The sequence below is a fragment of the Andrographis paniculata genome, unplaced genomic scaffold, assembly GCF_009805555.1.
Source record: "Andrographis paniculata isolate CXL003 unplaced genomic scaffold, ASM980555v1 Contig69END, whole genome shotgun sequence".
Lineage (NCBI taxonomy): Eukaryota > Viridiplantae > Streptophyta > Magnoliopsida > Lamiales > Acanthaceae > Andrographis > Andrographis paniculata.
Window position 1 is genome coordinate 535606 of NW_026137605.1, and position 16364 is coordinate 551969.

Below are 16364 nucleotides of genomic sequence, written 5' to 3' on the forward strand. Positions count from 1 at the left end.
ATAATATTATTTTTAAATTTATTATAAAACTCGACCGTTTATATTGGAAAGAAGTGTTTTTTTTTAATCCCAACTATTATTATGAGTTGATAGCTAATACCCCTCTCAGTCAATATTTTTATTATTTTGGTTTCCGTGACTAAAAAATAAATAAAAAATATAATTATAAATTAATATTAAAATGCAAATATATCATTACACATCAACAATTAATTTATATATAAAGTTAAATATTAACAAATTTACTATTACTTTTTCTATTTATCTCATTATAATTTCTTTTAATCAATTTTCTAATATTTTTTTTATAATATTTTACTTTATTTTTTACCTATTTCATATTGTAACATTACAATATTACTATTTTTAAATTTTCATCCAACTAAACCTACTTAGTTTTCCTTGAGAAAGAGAGTAAGATTTTTTTTCAACCAGCCATCGAATTCTAAAAAAATGAATTAAATAGTACTTTTTATAAGTTAAAAGAAAGAAATATTTTATTACAAAGACGTGTTTGTTTATTTACGTTCCTTATTTCGTTTTTAATATTTTTATTTAAATTTTTATATATTAAAAGATTATTTAAATTTAGTTTTTAATAAAAGCAAACCAAAGTAATTATAGTGTTAAATATTAAATATAATAATAATTAATTTTGGAAGAGAGGTGCAGAGAGAGAGAGAGAGAAGGGCACGTATAAAAAGCAAAGGGAGGCAAGATCTCATAAATTCAGTAATGGAGGAAGGAAAGCCTCCTCCCTCACAACCTACATAAAGCAGCAAACCATTTTCAATTCCGCTCCTTTGCCTTTAACATCTTCTGCCTACCCTACTTCCTTCTCCACCAAGCTTTCCATATTCCTTCCTCCAATTTTCTGCTAATCAATCAACCATCTGCAGTTTCCTAGCTCACCAGTTTTTTTTGTGAATAATAAGATATACATGTATGTGAGTATTGCGCGGATCTGCTGTTCTTCGGGTTATTTGTTGCGCAATTGTTGATTAATCTGAGCAGATTTTAGTTATGGCGGTATTGTGTAAAGAGCGGCATTGAAAGTTGTATTACCAGTGCTCTATCGTTCGGTTCCAATCGAGGTAATGAAATTAGATATGCTTTGAAGTTATTTTTACAGTTTCGTTTCGTGTTTATCTGGATTTTGATAGATTTTTATGTTGCAGGATTTTTGCTCTAGTTTTGAATTTTTTGTGATTCAGCTATTTGTGTGTGAGCGTTAAGCTGTTGCAGAAACTAAAATGCTTACATGCATAGCACGTTCGAAGCAGTCGAGTGACGACTCGTCCTCCAATGATCACGATCGTCCTCCTTTGGAGAAATCGAACTCAAATGTCACTCAGACAAAGCAAGCCATCAAAAGTCTCTCCTCTCAGGTCATTAGCTCAAATTCAAGCACCAGATCATTCACTTCCATTTTCTACATTTTTTTTTTCAATTATAGTAGCCGAATTTGGGATTCGTTTCATAGAATTTTGAATCTGCTGTGTGGGGGAATTCCTAGATCAAGGATATGGCATTGAAAGCATCAGGCGCGTACCGCCACTGCGCGCCATGCGCGACTCAGCCTGAAGCTCAACAACGGAAGATTGGCGGTTTCGGAAACGGTGAGGCGGATTCGGCGTCATTGGACAAATTCCGGTGGTCGTACAGGCGGACGGGGAGTTCAAGCTCAAACTCGAGCTCCACTGCAGGTAGGAGGGAGTTGGAGGCGAGGCTGAAGGGGATTTCCAGTGGGGAGGGTACACCGGCGTCGGCGAGCGGTCGGCGAGTTGACCCAGTGGTGTTCGTGGAAGAGAACGAGCCAAAGGAGTGGGTAGCTCAGGTCGAACCCGGTGTCTTAATTACCTTTTTGTCCCTGCCACGTGGCGGCAATGACCTTAAGCGGATCAGATTCAGGTACATATTTCGGTCATTCACCGTTTTGTGGGGTTTCTATTTGCTGAGTTAATTCATATTCTGCGTGGATTTTACATGTGAATTTTCATCCAGCTTTAGCTTCATGATTTGATTTTCTAACTTAGAAGGACGAATCATAAGTTTATGGAATACACTGCTGGGTATTCTGTGTGTTTGAATTCAATAAATGAAAATTAGATACCTCAAAGAATCACATTAACAGAAAGAATCATTTCAAGAAGTAAAGGGGTCGCCTTAGTTTGAACCACTGGCTTAGTATAGCAATGAATCTGCAGAACTTTCATATTCTTTTTATCCATAGTTCAGAATTAAATCCAAAAATGCAAGTAAAGATTCAAATGCAGAATAGTGGAGAATGAGTGGAAAGCCTATGATTTGGCATCATTGTTCTGTAAACTGGTGAAAATAGTCATTATTAGAAGCTCCTAGGTGTTGACAAATTTTGCATAAGCTTTTATCTCTCCTTGGAGGATTAATTAATTAGCTTGGAGTGCTGTAGGACCTACAGAAAAGGAGAGAATGCATGCCTAATGAATATGTTCTTGGACTAGCAGTATTCTTTGACACCATTTTAGGACTTCATATGCAGTTATGTAGTAGTTACAAACAATCTCTCCAATCAATCCCTTTAAATCATATCATTGGCTTGCCATACCAATAACTAATTCAAGGCAAAATTGTTTATAATTTACTTATAATTTGAAAACTACACAAAGCTTTCTTCTGTATAGAAAACATTGCACATAATTCTGAAAATTTTTAAAGAATTATATGCATTGCTTTCGGAAACAAATAGAGTTTCATATTGTTATGCATATTTTTTTTATTAATTTCAATTTAATGAGAAAGAAATACTATAATGGTGTGTTTGTTTGGGGGATTTAATAAGATTTCTACTATTCATCCAATTTTTTCCCCTCAAAAACATCAAATCAAACGCCTATTTTTCATTTTTTATATTATACTAAAAATCAATTTTACATTCAAAACATCACATCAACACCTATTTATATCACATCATACAACTATTCAAATTCAAAATTTTTACTATTCAAATCCCAACTCAAAATCCAAACCCCCAAACAAACACACCCTAAATTGATCCCTGTCTGTCATGGTCCATACAAAAAGATAGTTGCCAACATACACTGTCTCAAAAAGTAGTTTTATGCACCAGACTTGATCTCCCACCTTTCTGTAGTCAGATAGCACCTTTCACACTTGCCAGATCCTTATATATATATATATGGGAAAACCATATAGCATTTGTTGGCAATAATAATTTCGATCATGATGGGAAAATAGCATGAGAAAAAGGAACCTGAGGCCTCCTTTATAAAAGTCCAAAAGTCAAAACTGATGAGCCTGTTTTCATAGTGTTGGAAACCTTTTACTAATTGTTGTATTTGTTGTTGTCTTGTCGGGAATAAACTTGCCTTTCATTTTCAATCCTCACCCACGCCTATAAGTTTGTCTTCTTATGAGCAGTGAGCTGCTTCTTACTGAATCTTCTACTGAAAGTTACATTTCCTCTGTGACTATTTGAGAACCCCAAATTAAATTGGCTCCTCAATAAGAAACATGGTAGTATTACTTTTCACTTTCTTGTTCCCTAGGTGAAAGTTTCTGAAAAATACTACAAAAATATGTAACTATCAGGAACCCATCATGAATATTGAACTGGATTTAAAATAGTTTCACCAAGCAAATTTGTTCTTATTTTTGTATTTATGTTATTTATAATTCTCATGTCTTTTTAATGGACTATGACTCATTCTGCATTCCTATGAAAGATTGTAATCATGCAGTTTACTTGATGCTTGCTTGTCTGGCATTCTTTTGCATTCATACAAATTTATTTGCAGGTGAAATTGGATGCTCTCTAAGCAAGCTAAATAGCATACTTACATGCATTGTGGCCCCATCTTTGATTTCTAGTCCCCCTTATAATATTATGCTGCACTTAATAATCAAACAACCCTGTGTAGGTCCAACTTAGTGGCTCGCCATTATAGACAACAGTTCCTTCAAGCATGATTAAGAATTATGCTTTTGTTAGTTGAAATCTTTTGCAATGAAGTAATGACCTGGAAATGGAATGTCCTGTTTAGCAATTATCATTCTCCAACTCCATTAATCCAATTCAAAATGTACTCCTTTTCGAGAAATTATTGTGCTTAAATTAGATAGGCTTTTTGTACCTATCATTTTCATTTTTTATGTTTTTTCAGTATGTTACACTTTAATTTCTTATCAAACATTGTTATCATTTTTAATTGGGACTCCACGATGATTAGTCTCGGTTGACACATAATTGTTGTTAAAAACATGTTTGTGTATATCACTAGCATTTGTTTATTTATTGTTTATGCTGGTATAACACGTGATATGATATGTACTTAGATCAATTGTTATATGTATTGTGTGAATTATTGTCTATTCACTACATGATTTGTATACATTTACTTTATACTTTGTGTATACAATAACATTTGGACCGAGGATTCCTTACGCTGTCGTATTATATTTATATTATATTAATATAAATTATATATTGTCTATTTATTTTCAATATACTGCGTCTTATATTCATAATGAATATATTGATTTAGCATACTAACAACAACTATTTTAATTTCCACAGCCGAGAAATGTTCAACAAATGGCAAGCCCAACGGTGGTGGGCGGAGAACTCCGAAAAGGTAATGGAGCTCTACAACGTGCAGAGGCTGAGCCGCCAGGCGGTCCCTCTTCCCTCAACACCAAAATCCGAGGATGCAAGCAGCTCGAAAATGGACTCAGCCGAGCACAGCCCCGTGACACCACCCCTAAGCCGGGAACCACCACCGCACACTCTGCATCGCCCCGGAAAAGGCCCAACCACCACCACCTACTCCTCATTGGACTCATTAGACCATCACTCCATGCATTCCTGCGGCGTCGCCTCCACCCCCAAGCTCTCGAGCATTAGCGGCACTGCCAAAACCGAAACGTCCTCCATGGATGCTTCCATGAGGACAAGCTCCTCCCGAGACGCCGGCGACATATCGATCAGCAATGCTAGTGACTTGGAAACCGAATGGGTCGAGCAAGACGAGCCCGGCGTCTATATCACTATCAGGGCCTTGCCTGAAGGCAGAAGGGAACTTAAACGTGTCCGGTTCAGGTGACATCTTCTCAATTACGCGGCGCTTTTTTTAACCCTTTTGTTTACTGCCTACTTAGCTTCGATGCGCGCTAAAATTTGAATTTTTGATCGAAATTTCAGCCGAGAAAAGTTCGGGGAAATGCATGCTAGAGTATGGTGGGAGGAGAACAGAGCAAGAGTACATAAACAATACCTGTGATGGTTTCGAACCATTTTTCGAACATTATATTGATGAGGTAAAGCTTTTACCCTATATATATATATGTTTTTGTTCTTGTTGATTCTTTTTGGCCTTTAAGAATTAGCAAGTTCATAATTTGTTATACGAAGTATGATGATATATATGTTTATTATTAATATCTTTTTTTTCGATTTTTTTTTTTTTGGGGGGGGAGGAAGGGCGAGGGGAAGGCACAAGAGAATTTGTAAGTGAGCAATTTTGGGTTTTCTCGGAAGATTATATATAAGTGGTTTCATATTGTAACCTTGTTTTGTTACGTGAGTTATTACTTAAATTAAAGTTGGTTTTATTTTATTCGTGCAGTGTGTCTTTTTTCTAAAAACATATGAATTATATACTATTACATGTATAACGGCTTCAAAGCACAATCACATACTTTTATAGCTAGTACCGGATTTGTGAACTCCAGAATTTTCGACGTTTTTAGATTTTGTTTGTCACATAGAGTTCGGTCTAGTATAATATGTTTTACAGAATGTAGTGTTTACATCTTTCAACTAGTGAAGACGTCCTTAGAGATTATTTATTCTTGAAAGTTGGACATTGCATTCAAATTTTGAATCAAATATTTATTTGATAATTTAGATATAAAATTAAAAAATATAATTATCGCAATTAGCCTATACAAAACATAAATCATATTTTTTGTCTGGTTGAAATTTCAACCGAATATATTAATGTGGCAACAAGGGAAGCAAGATGTATCTGATTCGAATTACGTAGAACACAACGGTGTTTATACGGTCAAAAATACCTTAATTATGTAGAACACAATACAATCATAAATACATGTTTATTTTTGTGTTCAAAAGGACGATCCGAGCTGAGGTCATTACTGCTGCAGCTCAATCACAGCCTGAACCAGTGCTAGATATTACATATTACATTTTTATTTTTTATTTTTAAAATTATATTTGAATTTAAAATATTATAATGAATATTTATATATTAATAAAAATATTTTATTTGTTTATTTATTTTGGTTTTTTACAATTTTTAAGTTCTATTTCTTCAGTCCAATTGAAAAATTATCATTTTTCATTTTCGTTCGTCCCAAAATAAGGTTACTATTTTCTAATTTAAGTAATTGTCGTTACTTTTCTATTACACCGTACTAATAAAATTATTTTTGTCTTTTTTTTTATTACAATTCAATATAATACTATATTTAAAAATTTACTTGCAAAAAAACAAACGTCATTCTTCGAACGGAACGGAGGAGTATTATGGTTTTTAATATTTATTTATTTTGCTTTACGATAAATCATAGACCCAATTGAAATCAGACATGAATTCATGTACTGTCTGATGCCCCTTTCACCATTTATGTCTTGTTTCTCAACTTGATACACACTCATTGCTCCAAAATAAATACATAGGGTCTTCCTGTCCATCCTTTGATTGGTCTGAGTTTCAAATTTATTATAATTTTTTTACTATTTAATTTATATTATTTTTTTGAAATTTAAATAAAATATTAAAATCCTAAAACAAACATAAACTCGATTACACGTTATTGCTGTAATATATAAAATGTAAAAAAAATTAATATCTATTGACCACAATTATTATAATAATGATTTATATGTTGATTAATCAACATGGCCATCCCGTAAAAGATGCTACGGTGGTGTAAGATGAATATGTGACCGTAACTTTGATTTGAAAGATAAAAGAACAAACCTCGTATATGTGTCCAATTTGAAAATATTCGCAATAGATAATATTCCATCCATCCCAAATATTCTATAATACTTTCATTTTTTTTTTTTTTTCAAATATCTTACAATATTTTTAAAATAAAAAATAATCATATGTATTTAGTTCATATATCATATTTTATCTTATCACATCACTCAATAAAAAAATAAATATACATTTATCATTCTCATTCATCATCCAATAAAAAAATTCATATACACTTCTCATTCTCATCATATCACATAATTTTAAATTATTATATTTAATACTCCCTCTATCCCAATACAATATTATTGTTTATTATTTTTGTCCGTTCCAAAACAATAGTTTCATTTCCATAAATAACCATGTCACCGTAAAACTATCCCTATTTTTCATTATTATTACACTAATTGTCACTATTTTTTATACTAATATACTCACAGTATGGCAAAAAAATCAATTATTCTTAATTTTTACCGACTACTAATATAAATCAATATTTTGTTAAATTTCGTACCCAACAATAAGAGTATACTTTTGGGACGGAGTTAGTATTATTCATCTGAATTTTAGCCCAGAAATCAAACGACAAAACTCGACAAAATAACGACTTTTTGAGGAGACGGAAGAAACCCGACATCCATGATGTCTCCTCTCCTTCGCATTGCCAAAATAAATACGTACTGACCCTCTTCTACTACATCTACACCCATCAATTGTTCCTTTTCGGACACACATTAAGTGGAGCTCATATGGTTCTCCGGGACAGACACCGCTACTGTAACGCTGTCTCGTCGATGTCGACGCTGCCATCGACATTCTCCTCGTCCCTCCTCGAGGCCATCTGCAGCTCCATCGACGAAAACGAGCAAGATTTCGCTCCTCGAAGGCGAAACGACGCTGAAATCGACATCCACAACCTTCGCCGCGCCATCATGGTGGAGACATGGATGGAAAGTTACGGCGAGAGGCGATTGCCCGTATTACGCTCTTCCTCGTCGATCTCGATGCCGCCGAATGAGGCCGTCGGGGACGAGAAGAAACAGCCTGTCTCGCCGTGTGGCAAGATAGCGCGCTTCTTGTACGGTATATTCAATCCGAGAAATGCGGGAAAGAACGACGGCATGCGAGGATGGGGGTCGATCAAGAAATCCAGATCTATGAAGGATACGACCACGACGACGATCGCAAGGGGATCTTGCTTGATCAAGAACCATTCGACTAAAACGAGTAGAAAATCGAAGAGAAGCGTTAAATTTTGCACGGTCGATGAGAAAATTCATAGTGGCGGAGATGTGTGGTCAGGTATCGGTAGCCGGTTTATAAAGGCGAACATCGATGATCTTCAAATTTACGATGATGAAAGCAAGAGTGTAGAGAAGCTCAGTTGGTCAGAGAGTGGCGTGGATGATGTGAGTTGTTCGAGCTCCTCCGATCTTTTTGAGCTCGGCAACATCGGGCATTTTGGTGTTGGAGCGTACGGAGAGGATTCCCCGATGTATCAACGGATGTTGAAGTGAAATTATCGAAAAAAAATAGATTTATGTGAAGTTTTAGCTATAAAAAACAGCTATTGATGTTGTAGTTGATTTCTTTCATCAACACTATGGTGTTTCTATTGATGTTCTTGAATTGTACTATGATTTATATATGATATTATATTCAACACTTATTTTTTAGGGTGTATTTGTTTGAAGGATTTTGGAGGATTTTCACTATTCATCCAATTTTTTTCCTCAAAAAACATCAAATCAAACACATATTTTTTATTTTTTATATTATACTAAAAATAAATTTTACATTCAAAACATCACATCAAACCCTATTTATATCACATCATACAACTATTTAAATTCAAAATTTTTACTATTCAAATCCCAATCCAAAATCCAAACCCCCAAACAAACACACCCTTAATCTTCTAAAGTAATTTTGTGAAAGTTCATAATTTCTTGACAATATATTACGAATATTAACAATGTTTAATGTTATCCCGGTAAAAATCACTTTTTTTTAAAAAAGTAGGATTATGTTTATATACATATTTAGAAATTTTGATATTATTATATGACAGTTTAAAAGTCAAATTAAATATTTATTACTTATTATAGAAAATTCTACTTTTACTTATTTTTAGAATTCTTTGAAGCTATAAACTAATATTACCTAAACGTAAAATAATTTTGTGGAAATATGTTACAAGAAGATGAGAATTGTAGCAAAGAAGATAGGTTACACAAAGCAACATGATTGAATACATTGTTATTGTTGCTTTGGATCGAAGAAAATATGATTCTATTTTTTATTGTAAAGTTCCAATGTAAGGTAGAACAATATTTTATTTGGTACTCTCTCCGTCAGATTACTTCATATATTTTTTTTATCCGTCTTACAAAAGATGATTTTTATATATATATATATATATAAATTTATCAATTTTAAATACATTTAATAAATATAAATTAATTTAATTAAATTTATAATTTTTTACACAAAAAATATTCTCATATCTATATTGTATATATTTTACTTATATATAATATTAATAATATTTAAATACATATTTTAAAATTTTAATTTTCAATATAAAAAAGTAATTTACACTATCTAAATTCCATGAGAGACTATATGAATAAAATACTCCTTCGTCCCTAGATATTCATTTGCTTTTTGCACATAATTTTAGAAATATAATTGTAAGTTGTAAGAATATTTGTAATGTTATGTATATAGTATGGACTAAAATGAAAAAATGAATACTTTGTTATGGAAGGGAGAGAATAGTATTTTTATCGCATAATAGTAATATTATTAATATAAATAAAATATTTTTTGTATAGATAATAGTAATATTATTAATATAAATAAAATATTTTTAAAGCTCTCTTTTTCATAATTAATTTTTATTTATTTAACATTATTTAATTTTTAAAAAGTATTATATCGAAATATATATTTTGACACATCACCTCAAGTATCAAATCAAATACCAATATTTATTTCTTTCTTCACAAAACTCTCCCAAAATTTCTGGCTAAATGGGCCCGAACATTCAGCAGCACAGGGTGCAACAATACCAAAGGCCCAGGAGCTTGGGTCCCGGGAGCGGCTACAAGAAAGGGCAAATACATTTGATATGAAGGAGAACAGAATAGATAAGGTTATCCTACAGAAGCAAATGAGGAAGGTGCCACGTGTGATAGCCTGCGATCTCACCCTCCATTTTCCACCTCTCTTTCCCAAACCCTAAATCTAAAAATCCAATCCCTTCTTATTCTAATACAAATTAACTTCCTTCAATTTTGATCTGAGACTAGACCAGAACACATACCTTCCCTTACCCTCCTCCAATGGCTTCCACCTCCGCAATCTCCATGGCTCTGCCGCTGCCCCGCGCCTCCTCCTCCTCCTCCGGCGCCGCCGCCCGGGACGCATTCTTCAAGCCATTGCCGTTGAGGGCGCTGCCGCTGTCTCCGCCGCCGAGGGCTGCAGCCGGAAAATTCCAGGTCAGGGCGGCGGCGCCTTCTTCGCTCAAAGACAAGGCCGTCACTGGACTGACGGCGGCTGCGCTCACGGCGTCGATGATCATCCCCGACGCGGCGGAGGCCGCCGTGTCGCCGTCGCTCAAGAACTTCTTGCTCAGCATTGTCGCCGGCGGTGTCGTCTTCGCGCTCATCACCGGCGTCGTCGTCGCCGTCGCCAATTTCGATCCTGTCAAGAGAACTTGAACAATATATATATATATATATATTATCCTGTCTTTTGTGTGTGCCCTAAAATATATCAGTGTATTTTCTGTGTTCCTATTTATGGCAGTAAATCAAATCCAATTTCCTCTGCATTTGTCAATTTCATGGATGAAAACTTTCTAAAGATTCAATAAATGTAGCTACATTAGTTCGAATAAGCTAAATGTAGTTTTAATGGTAATCTATACTTCAACAACTTCAGTTGGTAAATTGTGACAAGCGATGGTGGCCATAAAAACCAAATTGAACAGCTGAACCGAACTGAATTCGAATACAAATGTAACCATTGATGCATAAATTCTTTGTGATTTGAATCTGATTGCGCGAATTTGTGATCTTTACGTCGCATTCCTTGGCTCAACTCTCCACGACGGACCTCAAAACTCTATGACATGCCCCGAGAGAAAACATGATTTATATTTGTTAGATGTAGAACGAAAATAACTGCGCTAGGATTCCGGCAAGTATTGCAACATATGGTCAAATTACTAGAACAAATTGCAAACTCACCAAACTTGCTTAGTAGCCATCTTTTTCTTCTTCTAACATAATTACGAGTCGAACTTTCACCCAAAAGATTACCTGGGGTGTGTCCGTTTGAGGGTTTGGATTTTGGATTTAAATTTGAATAATAAAACTTATGAATTTGAATAATTGCATAAAATAAGTATTTGATTTGATGCGTTTGGAGGAAAAAAATTATAAGAATTATTCCCACAAAATCCTTCAAACGTAAAGCATAACCGATACTTTCTTAACTGAATTAGAACTATATGAAAGAATGCAAGTACATTAGAGATTACCACATCAAATAACATTTTTGAAGAGAGAATTAAAACAATAGTAATAATAATAAATCATATAACTTCCACATGAAAATAACATGAACTCAAGTAGTAGTAAGATTCATGGAACTGAATAGTGGAAGAATATCAATCTGGTCATCCTCCGACACAAACATTGATATTAAAGCACCAATATTGCTTTATGGATGACTTAATAGGAAGCATTCGAGTCACAAAATGCCAATGAACTAAATAGCAAGGCACACAAACTCAATTACTTGTACAATCTAAAAATGTTCGAATACTTCCATCAATCATATTGAACATCATATAACAAAAACCCAATTTCATTGCATTTTAGAGTATCATCAATTATCATTTCAAGATACAACTTCAATAAGAAATTTCAATTTCATTTAATCTTAGCTTTAAATCTAAAGAACCTAACAAAAAGAAGATAACAAAAATTTCAAATGAACACAATCACCATGTTAAAATGTGAAGTTACAAGATGAGAAATTTCAAGCAAGGTGGGAAGTAAAGTCGTTACCTTCTGACAGCAAGGCCGCCGGGGAGTTTGTATTTGAGGGATTCGGCTTGAGCAATGGCACAAAGCCACCCGTTGTTAACTTTCTCAGCATACGATTCGACTCGACGGTGCTCTCTGGAAACCTAAAACCTCTTCTGCACAACCGAAGGTAGCTCTCTAATCCGCCTCCCCTTCTCACCTATCACAATCAAACCAGACAAATGAAAATCAACAAATTTTTTGGCTATCAAATGTTGAATGCAATGAACTAAAAATTATTGCTAGATTTCGCCAAATAACAACGCGGAGTTTTTTTTTTGTTTTGTTTTGTTTTTTTTTTTGTTTTGTTTTTTTTTTTTTTTTTTTTTGAAGGAGTATTCATCAATTTTTACGTATGGTAATCGAAATAGTGTAGTATCGAACATCAAATGTAAGACAGAAAGAACTAAAAAATATTACAAGTTTCTGCGAAAGTAGATGACGTGGTGGAACTTTTTTACGAACAAATGGATGCTCTTAACGTATGATAATGGAAAAAGAGTAGCATCGAATATCAACCGAGAACGTTCTGAGTGAGCGTAGCACGGATGATGATCTCAGTTCTCATAGGAGTAACCCTGATCTCGACCCCAGAGTACCCGTCCCCCGCTAGCTCACGAGTCAGAACCTCGTTCAACTCCGCATAGAACACCATCGGCCACAAACTGCAATCCATTCGGTTAGCCAGTAGCAAAATCAATCCTCAAATTAATGTGCTATGAATCTACAAAAACAAATGCTCGGATCATGGAACCAACCTTTCGCTTTTTGCTTATTTGGTTCAAATGAACCCTAAATCCGTCCAGGGTTTGTATTCCAGAGCCGAGGTTGATCTCCAGGTTGCAGTACAATTCAACGGATCGTAAAAATATTTTGCAAAATTAATTGTAAGGTTTGGAAAGTAAACATTACATATTATATGAAATTTTCTTATGTTTTAAAAACTTGCTCACAATCATTTTTAAAGAATTATATTTTTTAAAAATATAAGAATCTCGTACAACTTTTAAATGATTCTATACAATATTTATATATCCATTTGTTTTTTTGTTTTTTTGTATGGAGTTTAAGAAATATTAGTATTATATTAACACTATTAGTATTATATAATATAAACCATTTGTGTAATATATTGTAAATTGGAAAATTATTTGTAATTTAAAAAGTAGACAGTACAATTATTTAAAAAAAATGGATATTTTATTATGAAAAATAAAATATTATTATCTTGATTTCATTTTTTTATTTTTTTTTTGTCTATTATTTCTATTTAAGTGATTCCACTTTATTTATCTTTTTTTTTATAATAAAAAAATTATACACAAAAGATTGAAGAAAAAAATAATAATTAGTAGTATTGTTTATTACTTTCGTACCAAAAAAAAAAGTACAAAATTAGGGATGGAAAAAAAATAAAAATAGATAATATCACTTTCTTTTCCAAAAATATATTCATTTATTTGATTATTTCTAATATTTAATGTAACATATACATATTTTTTACTTTTTTATATTTTTTTATAATAAAAAGAAAAATAAAAATATAATATAAATAAACCTATTTTTTTATGACAATTTATTATTTATTTTTTTTTAAAAAAAGTATTTTTAATAATAATATAATACAAGTAAATAAAGTCACAGTATTATTCTATTATTCACGTGCTTTCAACTACCGTACCATTAATACAAGCCCAAGTATGCACGTGCTTTCAACGAACTTTCCTCTTCTCCGCCGCTGTTCTCCGCCGGAAGCCGTCACTTCAACTTCTCGATTTCCTCTCCGATCATCTTCTTCGATCAGAATGTCGTCTTCCGACTCCAATTCCAGCCCCAACCAAATCATCGAGCACTTCGTGCTCTTCAAATTCACGGCAGACGCGGATCCGTCTGCCGTCGACACCATGTTCGCCAAGCTCAACGCCCTGAAATCCCTAGACTCAGTCCTCTACCTCTCCGCCGGACCGGTTTCACGATGCCGCTCCAGCTCCCTCACCTTCACTCACATGCTCCACGCTCGATACAGATCCAAATCCGATTTGACTGCGTACGTCGATCACCCTGACCACGTTAGCGTCAAAACGACCTACCCAAAGTTGCCTGCTGATGTCATGGCCATCGATTGGGTTGCCGATAACTTCCCCGGCCCGGTGACTGTTCCCCCTGGCTCGGCGTTGAGATTGACGGTTTTGAAGCTGAAGGAAGGTACAGGGGAGAACGAGAAAGGGGATGTATTGGGGGTTTTGCGAGGAATTAAGGATAAGTTTCCTTCGATTGAGCAACTGACAGTTGGGGAGAATTTTTCGCCTGAGAGGTGTAAGGGTTTCTCGATCGGGTCAATTGCAGTTTTCAATGGTACAAAGGAACTGGAGGAGTTAGAATTGCAGTCAGAGCTCGCCAACGAGCAGAAGGATAAGGTTAGGGAATATCTGGACAGTGTAGTGGTGCTGGATTACTCTGTAGATTCATCAGTTCAAACTTCTGGAAGTTAGGCGTGCTGCAATCAAAGCAGATGCAGATTATGGTTCAGATGGTAAGATTATCTGAATTTGCCTTTTGAATTTCTTGATTCTTGATTCTTGCATCTAATCTATGTTTCTTAATAAGCAAAGTGTGCATAACAGTAACTTAGGATGCTTAGATTGGGTATCTGCAAGAAATCGAACGTAAACATGATTGATTTAGTGCATTTTGGATTGGTGAATGATGATTGGCCTTTCGATTATAATAGGAATAATGAACATACATGAAACTGGTTTAGCTTGGTGGGTGTCTACAAGAAATCGAATGTAAACATGATTGATTTAGTGCATTTTGGAATGGTGAATGATGATTCGCCCTGTCGGTTATATTAGGAATAATGAACATACATGAAACTCTTTTTTTTTTTTTTTTTTTCCGACGAATTGCTCATTGTTTGCTGCTGTCTGGCAAATTAAGGAATTGCTCACAAATGGTGTTAGCATTGATTGGCTTGTTAGTAATCGAAAAGGGTTTATTCAAATCTCCGAGTAATTCTATAGATCGTAGAAAAGCGTTCGATGCAACAAGACTTCCTTAAGAAAAATTTAACTGTTTATAGGTGTATAGGAGCTTGGCACATTATTATACACATGTTAGCTCTAGCATGAATAGCAACAAAGGAATTCATCGTATGAACGAAATTGATCAAGTTAGCAAAATCGGGTTTTCTTCCTAGCTTCTGCATTGTCATCGGCAATCTTTCTGAGGAGATATTTAATGTCACACAACCTACATTTCTTTCTATTAGTGGAATCATCGATCGTTGATATGCATTACATCTACTGTCATTGTTATTTAGTATTTCTTGTCGCTAAATTCTTCTCAACTGTCTGTTCTTATAATCTGTCTGTTCAGGATATATGTTTCTTTCTTTCTTTTCCAGACGACAGTGCCGAAGAAGTTGCGGCAAAATTGGTAACACTAAGGGGTGAATAAATGGTGTTTTGTATTTTGAAGTGCATTGATGATTTGTATTCAGCAGTAATCTGAGAATACTCAGCATAGTATGCTGTGGCTGTTGATGCTTGTTGAAGTGTTAATTTATGAATGTTAGTGTAGTTTTTGGTAAGTTGGTAGTTTTTGGTAAGTTGGTTTTTTTGCTCTTGTTAGCGTATGGCCGGCAATTACAGGACTGAATTTAAAATTTAATTTTTGTTATTAATAGCTCATTATTTTTTAGGACATGAAATATTTTTATACAATATAAATGAATGTTTGTAGTGGGACAAGCAAAAATGATATTTTGATTGGGACATAAGGAGTATATGACAACACAAAAATAATTTTAGATGAACATTGTAGGACAAAGGGAGTATTATGTCACTTGAATTACACACTTTAATCAGATATTAAAAATTTATTAATGTTTTTAAAAATTTCAATTAGACTAATGAGTTATCTATTATTTTTATTATACTATAATAATTTTAATTAATACATTCTTAATTAATTACTAATTATATCATTCTAAATTTGTCTACAAATGAAACACCGTTTAGGAATATTAAATCAGTAGTAGTATTATTATTTCTTAGAGTTTATTTGTTTTGTATTTTGATTTGAAGGAAATTATTTTTATGTGAATAATAAAATTGTATAAATAATATAAAAATAATGAACAAATTATTAATATTTATGAGGAATTTGTTGGGTATTGTTTAAAAAAAAAAAAAAAAACACACCTTTAACCTATTTAAGCAAGTAAATCCATATAATTTATCGAGAAAAGGAGCGT

The 16364-nt window shown here is 33.7% G+C and overlaps 4 protein-coding genes and 1 pseudogene across 7 annotated transcripts; 4 read left to right on the top strand and 1 right to left on the bottom strand.

Moving 5' to 3' along the window:
* Positions 1-745: 745 nt before the first annotated feature.
* Positions 746-5727, top strand: LOC127263401 (protein Brevis radix-like 4). Of its 3 annotated transcripts, none has more exons than XM_051292409.1 (6): positions 746-1094; positions 1179-1388; positions 1517-1911; positions 4577-5098; positions 5201-5316; positions 5476-5727. In XM_051292409.1, exons 2-5 carry the CDS (start codon positions 1254-1256, stop codon positions 5277-5279), a joined length of 1131 nt encoding a protein of 376 aa, XP_051148366.1. In that variant the 5' UTR covers positions 746-1094; positions 1179-1253; the 3' UTR covers positions 5280-5316; positions 5476-5727. The 3 variants fall into 3 exon arrangements, with proteins under 3 accessions (XP_051148366.1, XP_051148364.1, XP_051148363.1); XM_051292407.1 differs by having other exon boundaries at positions 5480-5727; XM_051292406.1 differs by lacking the exon at positions 5476-5727 and having other exon boundaries at positions 5201-5465.
* Positions 5728-7694: 1967 nt separating this feature from the next.
* On the top strand, positions 7695-8690 carry LOC127263860 (protein BIG GRAIN 1-like A). Its single transcript, XM_051293130.1, has one exon. The coding sequence runs from the start codon at positions 7757-7759 to the stop codon at positions 8522-8524; it is 768 nt and encodes a 255-aa protein (XP_051149087.1). The 5' UTR covers positions 7695-7756; the 3' UTR covers positions 8525-8690.
* Positions 8691-10276: 1586 nt separating this feature from the next.
* Positions 10277-10845, top strand: LOC127264160 (uncharacterized). Its single transcript, XM_051293587.1, has one exon. It carries the CDS (start codon positions 10355-10357, stop codon positions 10730-10732), a length of 378 nt encoding a protein of 125 aa, XP_051149544.1. The 5' UTR covers positions 10277-10354; the 3' UTR covers positions 10733-10845.
* Positions 10318-12987, bottom strand: LOC127263575 (40S ribosomal protein S3-2-like; annotated as a pseudogene).
* A 776-nt stretch (positions 12988-13763) lies between these two features.
* On the top strand, positions 13764-15793 carry LOC127263335 (stress-response A/B barrel domain-containing protein UP3). Of its 2 annotated transcripts, none has more exons than XM_051292311.1 (2): positions 13764-14639; positions 15485-15793. In XM_051292311.1, the coding sequence occupies exon 1, from the start codon at positions 13807-13809 to the stop codon at positions 14596-14598; it is 792 nt and encodes a 263-aa protein (XP_051148268.1). In that variant the 5' UTR covers positions 13764-13806; the 3' UTR covers positions 14599-14639; positions 15485-15793. The 2 variants fall into 2 exon arrangements, with proteins under 2 accessions (XP_051148268.1, XP_051148269.1); XM_051292312.1 differs by having other exon boundaries at positions 15513-15793.
* The last annotated feature ends 571 nt before the right edge of the window (positions 15794-16364 follow it).